The 12,647-nt window shown below is 48.4% G+C and overlaps 1 protein-coding gene across 1 annotated transcript; it reads left to right on the plus strand.

Moving 5' to 3' along the window:
- Nucleotides 1-6,255: 6,255 nt before the first annotated feature.
- On the plus strand, nt 6,256-12,555 carry MCCD1 (mitochondrial coiled-coil domain 1). The gene is given in 4 exon segments (XM_003422248.3): nt 6,256-6,358; nt 11,654-11,707; nt 11,710-11,846; nt 12,295-12,555. Coding segments are annotated over 4 exon segments (555 nt in total).
- Nucleotides 12,556-12,647: the final 92 nt, after the last annotated feature.

Genomic DNA, 12,647 nt, shown 5'->3' on the forward strand with positions numbered 1-12,647 from the left:
CACCAGCGCCAAAGTCTTAGTGATGTTGATTCCTCCCACCAGCACATTCCCAATGGCCTTGGTGAAAAGTGTGCTCTCTGGGCCTCCCGTGGAACATGACTTCCTCGTAAGTCTGATGGACTCACATAACACATCCATCCCACATGCCCATTTCCCTCAGCCTCATTAGTTCATCCTTTACCATCTGCCAGGGCAACTAAGTGCTGTCTACCTTGCTGAGAGTTGGACATCATCTATTTCTCAGCTACACACAGAGCCACCCCAGCAGCGACTTTGCCCCTTGCCTTCAGGTCCTTGATAAACCCAAGTCCTGAGAAAGTGCCCCCGAGCTAGTGAATGTTTATGTAGCCTGACATTCTGAACTCCTTGACCAAGCACCCTCAAAATCCAACTCAGAGCTATTCCTTTGCCTCCTACAGGGACATGCACTAGTTCTTGCAAATACTTAGGTGGAGACTCGTTTTCCCCATTATTACGCACACTATGTCCCCAGCAAGATTGTGCTGGGATTTAACCCTAGTTTTTGGAGCCCTGGTGGTGCAATGGTTAAGCATTCAGCTGCTAACCTAAAGGTTGGTGATTTGAACCCACCCAGCAGCAACGGGGGAGAAAGGCCTGGAGATCTTCTCCTGTAAAGATTAGCCTAGAAAACCCTATGGGGCAGTTCTACTCTGTCACATGGAGTCTCTATGAATTGGAATCCACTTTAACAGCAACTAACAACAACTAATTGGAATTGGCAGCCAGGGAGGAGGTGGGAGCAGCTTCTCTGTGAGACACCTGTTCTGTTATAGAGGGGAGACTTCTGCAGCATCTTCTTCATGGTGGACTTGCTACCCATTATGAGGGAAGAGTGAGCCCACTCTGCAAGCCCAGAGGGTCCAGAGAGCACCCACCAGGATAACCCTGTTCCAGTTTGCAGAATCTCAGGTTTTCCTACAAGGCCCTGATACTCATAACAGACCTGCTTTGAATGAGGTTTCAAACATCTCTGGAGTTCTACACTCTCACTGTTAGGTTGTCATCCTGTGATTCAACTCTACCTGCCCTTGCTCTACAGGAGGTAAAGGCCTGTATGAGCTACTGCAGCGGCTCTCACATGTGGGCAGTAACAAGCCTCAGATCCTCATCATTCTTCTCAGGGCAATTATACAACTTAAAATTAACCAGCCAACTCCTTGTCTTTCAGGGTATTCCCCCCACCCCACCTTGTTATTTTTCAAAGGTTTCTATCACCACACTGGCCATAGCCTTCCTCCACACCAGGACTTTTTCTCCAGTCCCCACCAGCCAAACCCTTACCAGTTGAGCTGCCACCTTGTGCCAGGGACCCTCCATGCCTCACCTGCTGCCAGGACGTCATCCTCTTTGCCTGCCAGGTGGTGGGTGAGCCAAATCCCCATCTTTTTCTCAGATCACTCCTGATAGCACTTATAATAGGTTAAATGCACAAAGAGTTTTAGAGGTGGAAACATCTGTGAAAAAATGAGGAGGGAACTAGATAAGGCTGGAAGAGTCATCAGACCACACTGCAGATCTGAACCCAAGTGAAGGAGAAAGGGACTGAATGGTAGCTAGAATTGTCCTAGATGTGGTGAAGACTAAGTTCAGTAAGGGCATCAGGAAGCACTTGAGGCAAACAAAGTCAGCCTTCCATGGAGGACTGGTCCTGCCTTAGTTTCACTGCTGTTCTCAATCACTGCCTGGAAGAAGCTTGTGGGAAGCATGCTCTCAGCACAAACATGGCAACGGATTTCAGGAGGCAGTACCTGGGCCGTCAGTCAGTTATGCTGCCTCTAACTCAGAGTCTGTGATGTGCATTCTCATGGCTGCCACAGTGATATAGTTCAGACCAAAAGTTGATGATAAAGGAGAGAGATGGGGAACAGTTGCTGGTTCGATGCCTGTAAGCAGATGAGGAGGGATGAGATCTAGGGCACCAGCAGAGGAATGGGCTTTGCTGGCAGCAGGGACAGCTGACCAGTGATGACAGACTGGACGCACATCCTGTGGTTCAGATGCAAGGACATGAGCAGATGGTGGTGGGAATCTGCAAAAGTTGTCTTCTGATGTGTTCAGTGTTCTCAGTAAAGTACGAAGCGAGGTCATTCGCCAAAATAAGAATGAGGAAGGAGGGGTGGATGTTTGAGCAGAGAGAAGGTGTGCAGTAGTCACCTAGGATGGGAAGAGACTGAGCGAACTCTGCAAGCACAGGATGGTCGCTGGACAATGGTGTGGGCACCCTTGAGGTCTGGGTCATGGAATTCTTTGAGAGCAGTCATGTGACTGCATGTTGACCTTTAGCCTCCTCTAGCTGCCTGAGGGCAGGGGCAGAGATAACGATGCTCCAGTGACCCTGAGCCAGGAGCTAAGAGTCAAGAAATGTGGGGGTCACTAGAGCCAAAAAGTGGAAACAAAGGAAATGTCCATCAACAGATGAATGAACAAAATGTGGTATATACACACCATGCAATATTAGTCAGCCATAAAGGAAAATGAAGTCCTGATGCATCCCACGGCATGGATGAACCTTGAAAACAGTATGCTGAGCGCATTGTCAGTCACAAAAGGACAAATACTGTATGATCTCACATATATGAAATAGATAGTATATAGATCCAAAAATTGTTAGTGCTACAGGAGGACTTCTTGAAGTTGAACATAACCCTCCCCCCTTCTCTTGTCCGGCGGTTTCATGCCCTCTTCTCCAGGGGTGGGGGCCTGGTGGCACACTGGTTAAGACCTCAGGTGCTAACCAATAGGTCAGCAGTTTTAATCCATCAGCCACTCCTTGAAAACCCTATGGGGTAGTTCTACTCTGTCCTATAGTGTCCCTATGAATCAGAATCAATGGCTTTTGTGGGCTTCCCCAGAGGGAGGGGAAGAGGGAGAGTTTTTGCTTAGGGGGCTTTGAGTTTATGTTAATGGTGGTGGAATAATTTGCAAAAGGAGAGTGAGAATGGTTTCACAACTTGAAGAATGAAATCAACATGACTAAATTATATGTGTAGAAATTGTTGGATCTGCGTATGTCTTGTATATATGTTCACCTCAAATAAAATTAAAACAGTCAAGAAATGTGGGGAATGGTTCAAGGTCCATAGGTGGGAGGTACAATGAGGGGAGGAGGGGCTGTAATCTGATGACAGGAGATTCACAAATGGGGACATTAGGGAGGAGGAAGGGACAAAGGTCTGAGAGCAGCAAGGAGGAGCAAGGACGTCCACCTGTCTCCACACCCAGGAGTACAAGGCCTGCGAGGGCCAAAACACCCCTGTGGGAGCACTTCAGAGGGACAGTGTCCTCAGGAGATCCAGGTCTCTGACAGAGCTTGAGGTGAAACGGCCATCCTGAGAGGACTCAGGAGATTGTGTTGATCTTGGGCTGAGAACTCCAGGGCACAGGGGAAAGGTGTCAGGAGCTGGGGAGGGGGTGTGAGTGGAGACAAAATCAGGGTGTGCAGAGCCTTGTGGACATGAGAGTGCAGGGTTATGGGGGACCTGGAGTGACTGACACAGATAGGGGAAGGGGCATGATGGGATCAGTGCTGGTGGGCTGGAGGCAGATACTGGTAGTGAGGCGGTGAGAGATGAAGGTAGGGAAGAGCCGGGTTTAGGGCTCTCACTTGGCCTCTCTCTCCATGGAAATGAAGAGATCTGGGGTGGTTGGGTATTGATTCTAGTGTATGGACCCTTTCTTGACCCTTTGATCATGGGGTAGAATGCCTGGGACAGGGGGGTCTTGGAGGAAGTATTCAGATTCACTGTTAACCTCGGTGGGAGGGGAATGCACTCCGCCAGGTCTCAAGTAGCCTGGACACCTGCTGTCAGAGGGGAGACTTCTGGGTGTGACTCCTGGCACAGGGGCCCCTCCTCTGCCCTGATGAGGGGACAGAAGGCCTAGGGGAACTGTGCACTTAGTCCTAATAATCTCCATGGCCTAACGATACATGGATGCTGGAATGTTGTTTCCAAATAAAATAATTTTTTTCCAAAAAACTGATATGGGAGACATTTGGAGGATAATGATGAGAATTTTATATGACTTTGACATTTGATAATATTTGAGAATTGTAGTTATTTTTCTCAGTGTAGTAATAATATTATGGATTGAAGAAAATGTCCTTTTTAAGAGATAAATGCTGAAGTATTTAGGAGTAGGGTCATGTGTTTTGCAAGAGACTTTCAAGTGTTTCAACAAAAACTGTAGAAATAATTTATTACATGCATAAAGCAAATATTGTACTAGTCTTTCAAACTTTCTGTATCCTTGAAATTTTTCACAGTAATTTGGAAATAATATCTACTGACATGGGGAATGTTCACAACACAATGTTGAATGAAAATTAGACTTACGAGAGTATGTGTGTGAGAGTGTGTCAGTGTATATGAGGATATCTGTAACAGTGCATCAGTGTGTGAGTCGAGTGTGTATCAGTCTGCACGGAAATTTATTCATTCATTTATTCACTAAACAAATATTTTTAAAGCAACAACCAGGCACTATTCAAGGCAGTGGAAATACAGCTGTAAACAATCAAATCCCTAACCTTGTTCTTAGAAAGTTTATATTCTGGATAGACAGCAAGCAATTAAAATAAATACATTTTTAAATGTCAGTAAAAAGGATGTGAACAAAAGCAAAACACGGTAGGGTTAAAGGGAGGCTGGCAATGCCACTTAAGGTGGGTCATCCAGGGAAGGCCTCTCAGTGATGACATTGAAGAGAAGATCAGGGACGGAAATGATACCTGAGAGACAAGTTTTCCACTGGGGAGCAGCAGGTGCAAAGGCCCTGAGGTTGGAACACCCTAATGTGTTCTAGAACAACAGAGGAGAGGCCCAAATCTGGGTCCATCACACAACCACATCTGTGTACTATAAAGGGCCTCGCAACTGAAAGTGATATTTAATATAACTTATATTTGGAAAATACCACTCAAAATATTCCGAAGATTTTACAGTAGAAAGTCTCCCTCCTTCTCAGGCCCCAAGCACCCAGTTCCCTTCCCAGAGATGAGCATGCGACCGATTTCTCATATATCCTTCTTGAAAAATGTTATGCAAATATTGTTGCTATGTCAAAAAGGAGCACTGAAAAGGAATAGGGAATAGAAGAAAATGTGTCTACTTTTCAATTTTCTGGGGTGTGGCCTCTCCTCCCATCCCTCCTTTACCCCTGAGCCTGACGCCTGTGGAGTCCAGGGCTACTCAGAAGACATCTGCATTCCTCCATGGATACCTACCCTCTGTTAGCCTTCTCTTCCCCACTCAGACCATAGCCTCGCCCTTTCTAGGACTGCTCAGTCAGAGCCCCAGAGAACAGAGTGGCAGTACCCCCGTGTGGCTACAGGGCTGAGGACAAAAGACCTGAGCTCCTCTTTCGTGCCCTTCCTGGGACCTTCCCAGGGGCTCCTGGGCTACCACCAGCAGGACAGGGCTCTGCACACAGGGGGCACCCCAAGTCTAGGTTAGGTTCAGAGTGCTAAGTGTCTCCCAAAACCCATGCTGACAGAGATGTTTCCTCCTCATTGAGTGACTGTGAAGGAGCCCTGGTGGTGCAGTGGTTAAGGGCTAGGCCAAAAGTGATTCAAACACACGAGCCACTCCATGGGAGAAAGGTGTAGCAATCTGCTTCCCTAAAAAAGTTTGCATTCTTGAAAACCCTGTGGGGCAGTTCTACTCTGTCCTATAAGGTCACTATGAGTGGGAATCAACTCAGTGGCAATGGGTTTGGTTTTTTGAGTGACTGTGACTCCAGCCTCAGGACAAAGGGAGGCCTCCAGGTCATAACATCTGGTTTCCAGGTCCCAGGTGGACCCCACAAACATAATGTAAGCCCCATTATCAAATTTTTCTGTCTTCTGGGATGAGGCCTTGGTCTTCCGAGTTCCTGTCACTTATTCCACCTGTAGCCTCTGGAGGAGGAGGCCCCTTCTCCCAGGAATCCCTCAGTGAGTCTCCCACCTGAATCTGGGGGAGGAGCCCCTGGGGCCTTAGGTAGGGAAGACGGAGAGGCTCCTGGAGAACTGAGGAGAGGGAGAAAATGGGGACAAGAAAATGGGGGTCAAGGCCAAAAGGAGGGAACAGGAAGGAGCCAGGGAGGACAGCATCATGAGGAAGGCTGGAGCATGGGACAGCATGGAGATGTGTTTGAAGCCAAGAGCAGGTGCCTGTGCCATCCTGTGGGGACCAGCCCTGTCCCAAATCTCCCATATTTCCAGGGTCCCACTCTCTGAGCTAGGACCTCACAGCCATGTCTGAGCCCAGCCCTGAGCAGCCTGCAGTCAAGGCCTTAGTTGTCTCTTTGACTCCTATGACAACCAGAGTTATGGCCACAGGGCCTCAGAGGAGCGAGGGTGAGTTGCAGTGTGGGGCCTGGACATCATTGTGAGCTGCAAGGATCTTGGCTGTAGAATATGTCCCAGGTGACTGACTACCCATTACCCTGGATCCTGAGGGTAGTTCCTGCTCCCTCTCTAGCTTGCAGCCTGGGGACCCTGGGATCCTGCCTCTTATTCTCCTGGGGACCCCAGCTCCCAGATCTTCAGTCTGGACCCCCTCATGCACAGCTCTCTGCTACCTAACCTCTGAACTTAGGAGCTCTGCAGCCCCGGCCCCAAATCTCAGTTCTACCCTGAAGATTGACTCAGGGTCCCAGACTGGGGGAAGTCTCCCCCAGGGTCTCACACACTGCAGCTGAGTCACAGCTAAGAGCTGGGCAGCAGCCAAAGATGACCCCCAACCTGGCAGATGGGGGCTCTACCAGGGCTCAAGAGGTGTTGGAGACACAGCATTCATTCATTTATTCATTCAAAAACGTTTAATGAGCTCTCTGCACCAAGCAGTGCTCTAGGCTTAAAAAAACAAAACCTGTTGCCTTCAAGTTGATCACAACTCTGTGGGACAGAGTAGAATTGCCCCATAGTGCTCCCAAAGACGTAATCTTTATGGAAGCAGACTTCCACATCTTTCTCCCATGGAGCTGCAGGTGGGTTCAGACTGCTGACCTTTTGCTCAGCAGCTGAGCTCTTAAACAGTGCATCGCAGGGCTCCTTTCTCTAGGCTTGGTAATCATTAAATCAAAAACAAACAAAAAACACCTGCTTTCCTGATGCTTACAGTCTGACAGGAAAGGCAGACAAAAAATAAAAACATAGTAATAGCAGTAAATTATATGGTGTATATGTTCCATTATCTATTGCTGGGTAGCTAACAATCCCAAAATTAGTGACTTAAACAACAACTTTTTTATTCTCTCTCATTCTTTAGTTGTCTGGGCTCAGCAGGAAAGCTCTTTCGCTTCATGTGATATGAGCTGGGGCTTCAGTCACCTGGATGCCCAATGGGTTCAGAACACTTAAGAGGGATCCCTCACCGGGCTGCAGTTGGTACTGGCTATCAGCTGGGAGCTCACTGAGGCTATTAACTAGGTTACCTATGTTCTTCCCCACCTGGCTACTCCACATGGCTTAGCTGCTACTAGCATGGCACCTGGGTTCCAGGAGGGAGTGTTTGAAGTAACCAAGTCAGAAATCACAAGGCATTTTATGTCAGAAACTTAGAAGTCAAGCGGTGTCACTTTGCCCGTGTTCTATCCATCAAAGCTAGTCACAGATTCAAGGGGAGGGGAGTCTTGACAAGGGAATGGCAAGGTCACACTGCAAAAGAGCACGGGAGGTGTTGTTGAGGCCATCTTTGGAAAAAGAAATCTACACGGTGCATTAGAAAGAGATAAGAGATATAGAGAAAAAAATTAATACTAAGTAATTTTTTTTTTTTAATGAGGATAATGGAAGAAGTGGAACTTTTAAATAGGGCAGTCAGGGTGGGCCTTGTTGAGGTGACATTTGAGCAAACTTGAAGGAGGTGAGGAACTGAGCCATGCAGCTACATCAAGAAAGAAAATTCCAGGATCACCCTCTGCACATACCTAGGGCTCTATGCTGGGGCAACCACTAAGGCCATAGAGGACTGGAGGGAGGCAGATGTAGGGTTCTGGGTCTCTTCTTCCTGTCCCAGTTTTTAGAAGTCCTGGGAACTGGGAGACGGGAAGTTGCTGATGTGTGGAGGAGGACTGAGAGATAAAACAGAAGTGGGATCCCACCTTCACTTCATCTCTCTTCCCCCTTTCCTGCAACCAAGTTCCCTCCACGGTTCTGGTGACAGACAAGAAGGACCCCCAAAGGCAATCGCTCTCTGAGAGGCCAATCATTTGTCTTCTTACCTGCCAACATCACACTCACCTGGCTAGTAGAACGGAAGGAACTGACTGTGGACTCAGTACTCAGAGGGACCTGACCTAGAGAGGAAGAGTGAGACGTGCCAGAGCTAGGCAACTGTGGGGCTCCTCCCTGGAGAGGAGGTGAGAGTCACATGCTTGGTGGACCACCTGGCCTGAAGTGGCCCCTCAGTGTGACTTGAGGTGAGGCGTTGTCAGAGGACCCGGGATGAGGGAAGGATGAAACTCACCAAACCCTGCTCGTACTCTTCATCCTTTTATTCAGTCCTGCCCTTCTCTCCTACATGGAGATGCTGGGAATGTCCTCAGTTGCCCTCTGACTACTCACATCTCAGCCCTCACTAGGAAGTCTTCATTCCAACCTCCTTCATTCCTGCTGTACCTTCTGCCACAGCCCCACGCTCTGACCCTCCAGGAATAAATGGCTCACTAGGTGAGTGGACTGAAGCTGAATCTGAGAGAATGGTATGCTCATAGACCCAGGATTGTGGGGGGAGAACAGGCACAGCTAAACTAGAAGCTGAAGTCTTGGAATGGATAAAGAAATGTTTCCACGTCATCATTTCTCTCTCACAGCCCAAGGGGGCCGTTCTTCCCTCACCCCCAGGGACCTGGGATGAGCATCAGGAAGAGGGAAATACCCTACATGAGAGAAAAGTGGAAGTGATTCCTCCATCTGCTGCCTTTTTCTCTTGCCTATTCTGGCCAATTTTCTAAGTGATATTGATGTGTTCACCAAATCCCAGAAACCCTGGATTCAGAGGCTCACGCTGAAACTTGCAACTTTTCTTTTAGGAAAGCTTCCAACTATTAGGGAATAATTATTGAATTTATAAGCCCTGCAGACTGAAAAAAAAAAAAAGTTCTAATAAATGAAGACATGCATGGAGAACTGGCCATCATGTCTGGGATATTAAAGGTTGCAAAACTCAAATGTGGTGCTGAATGAGAGCCTCTTGTTTGTCCGTGTGAACTTGGGCAGGCCCTGAAATCTGTGTGCCTTAATATCCTTAGAAAACTGGTGAAATCCAAATAATGGCTATAGGTAAAAGTATTGTGGCAAAGTTAATTTCTTAGTGTTTCAAATATACCATGATCATGCAGATGTTAACATCAGGGGGAGCTGGGTGAAGTATACATGGGAACTCTTCTGTTCTATCCTTACAACTCTTCTGTAAATCTAAAAGTATCCCAAAATAAAAAGTTTAATTAAAAAAAGCGAAATGAGACGAGCGCTCTCGAAGGGTTCCTGTAAAGATCACCTGTGACAGGAACAAAACAATGCCCACCAGGGTCTCACACTTAGTAGTCTCTTGTGTTAATGAAACGGGTGGATTTCAATAACCGTAAGTCCACAAATCCAGTGGAGTTTCACATGAGAGGTACAATGATTCGTGTCACTCAGCCCAGTCCTGCCAGTAGTCTGGGTATGATGCAGTACTGAAAGTGCAACCCACACGCTGCCCTGGGGCCGGGGGAGGCTCTGCAGCCCCTTAAACTTGTCGATGTTGCTTCCCATAGTCCCTGCCTGTCCCTGGGTGAAGACATGATGCCCGCAGAGGCCAGCCCAGAACCCTCATTTAAGATTTTATTAGAGACTCAGGAAACAAAAAACAAATAAATGTACACAGTAACATAAAATCCGGTCATCTGGTTTATTCATCCTCATTTCTTCCTATCCATGATTATGAGATCAGTTTACCCAACAGATCTTGAACTGGCCCAAAGCCCTTTCTTCATTTCTCACAGATGAACAAAGCCCAAATCCAGACTGTATTTGAATTCATGGCTCAGGACTACCTACTGTAAATTGGAGTTTATAATCCAAAACACAAACTCAGATGCTTGGAATTCCCAGTTTTCAGGAAAGAAATTTTATTAGTATACAGTCTGGATTGTCTTGCAGAAGTCTAGCTTCCCCCCCGCCCCCATTGCTGATAGTCTTGCCTTTAATTTACAAACATGGTTTAGCTTCAACGTTACTTTGTTGTGGATTGCGTCGTTTCACGTTATCTGTAATGACAGTAGTTTGGGCCCCTAATGTTCCGATAATTAGGCTTTAAGATGTGTACACATTGCAATTCAAGTGTGAGTCATGCACAACCATATCACAAAGGGGAATGAAAACTCCCCTTCCCTCAAAGTTTTTACAGGGGTACTTAGTTCTTTTTCCACTGAAAAGTGGGAACCAGTCACCTAACGGGGAGCACAAGGCCTTTGGCCTCTTAGAAGAGCTTCAGCCCAAGTTTAAGAACCTGTAGGAAGGTCTTCCTGCCGGGCTCACGGACCACTACACCGTGATAGAGGCCATCTCCCCTGTGAATAGAGGGATGTCTCAAAGATAGTGAACTGTTAGGGGTTGTCCACTTTCCAGCAATCCTTGCCTTCTGAGGCACGTCTTTTCTGAGAACCCACCTTTCCCCATATGCTTATCCACTGCCTCCTGGGTCCTCTCCAGCCACAAGACACCATTTCAGAACACAATGCAGGAGTCCAACATTTATGCGCAAGGATCACACATGGTGTATAGAGGGGGCTTTTGATCTAGTGCTGAAGATTTGGAGTTCAGTAGTTCAACAATGCTTGAAACCTATATTAGTGTCAGGCTCTGTCAGGAGCCAAAGTTATAAGCGATACAAAGATGCCCGGATCTACTAGAGAAGGCAAACCCCAAAGACACACAATGCAAAACAGAGACAAGGAAAAAAGGCAATTCTGGGCCAGCAAGAAGAGAAGAAAGGGAAACAGTGGGGGAATCAGTATGTGAACCAGGTCTGAGTATGAGCTTTCAGGTGTGGTAGACCAGGATATAGAAAGCCCTGGTGGCGCAACAGGAAAGTGCTTGGCTGTTAAAAAAGTTGGTAGTTCAAAACCACCCAGCAGCTCTGCGGGAGACAGACCTGGCAATCTGCTCCCATAGATTACAGCCTAGAAAAACCTGGGGCAGTTCTACCGTCACGTGGGGTCACTGAGTCGAAAATCAACTCAGTGGCACCAAACAGACCTGTATGTGGATCCTCCAGGCTCTCCTACCAGCCAGCTGTGGAGCCTTGAACACCTCTGGCCTAGAACTGGCCTCAACACTTGCCTAAATAAGTATATTGAATGAAACTCTGTCAGTTTCATCTGCAAACCAACGATACAATTCCTACCTTGCAGAGCCGAGTGAGGACGTAACGCTAAGCACAACAGACACAAGAGGTGTGGCTGCCTGGGCAGCAGTGCTCTGAAGCAAGTTCTGCCTAAACCGGCAGCAATGTTTTTCACATCTGCAACAGTTCTCGGACTGTCTGGGGCCAGGCTGGGAGGTGGAGGCAGTGGAGTGGGGCAGAGGCGGGGGCCTAGACAGGGCTGGGCACAGAAGCAAGGCCCAAAGCCCAGTGGGAGCCAGTCCTTGGCAGGTACTGGGCAGCTCAGACAGCTCCCTGCCTCACCACCACGGTGCTCCCTCTGCCCTGGCTGTCTCAATGCTGTTGACAGGCCTTCTGCCCTCCTGGCCCCTGGACCCCCAGGCCTCCCCGGGGTGCTGCTCCCAGAGCCCCAAGGCAAACACACAGCAGACCAGCTCCTCGGACAGTGGAAAGATGAGGTCACCCCCCAGGTAAGTGGCACCAGTTGTGGGAGCGGAGGACGTGAAGAGGATTGGTACTGGGGTGGGAGAAGCCTGCTAAGCCCCAACACAGTCCCTCACCCCTGGAGCTTGTTACCTAGTTCCAGCTCTCAACTTCTTCCCCCCACCCTACTCCTGACCTGAAAGCTTCCTCCCCCAACCCAGAGCAGCAATTCACAAAGTCCTTTCCCCTCATCTGACGGTTGTTTCTTAGGGGGTAGGGCCAGCCAGTCCTCTCCTCCTTATGGCCCCAGACAAGGGGAGAGGCTCTCAGGGTCCAGTTATATAGTCCCTGAGCCAGTGATCTCTTAATTGCCCCCAGAGGCCTATGCCCTACACAGGAAGCACCTTGGCTTCCCAAGTGACCTTCAACCAGTGAGAAAGGAGAAATTCCTGACTCCCCTTCCGACTGATACTGTCTCCCTAACTCCCCCCTCACCCAGGGTTCCAGACCCCATAGCACAGCTGAGCTGGCTCAAGCTGAGGAGTTGCTGGAGCGGCAGCTGGAGCTGTACCAGGCCCTGCTGGAAGGGCAAGAGGGGGCCTGGAAGGCACAGGCCCTGGTGCTCAAGATCCAGAAGCTGAAGGAACAAATGAGACACCAAGAAAGCCTGTGGGGGAGATGCCTAAGCTTCCTACCAGTCCCCAACTCACTCTGCAATACAGGAAATACACACCACACCCTCTACAAGCCCTTCAATTAGGAACATCCCAGCCTCTCTCAGACTACTGAGAAAACGAAATGAGCCCTCCACAATGAGCCAGAAATTGGAAGACAGACAGAGCCTCAGCCTTT

This window comes from Loxodonta africana, chromosome 1 (assembly GCF_030014295.1).
Source record: "Loxodonta africana isolate mLoxAfr1 chromosome 1, mLoxAfr1.hap2, whole genome shotgun sequence".
NCBI classification, from domain to species: domain Eukaryota; kingdom Metazoa; phylum Chordata; class Mammalia; order Proboscidea; family Elephantidae; genus Loxodonta; species Loxodonta africana.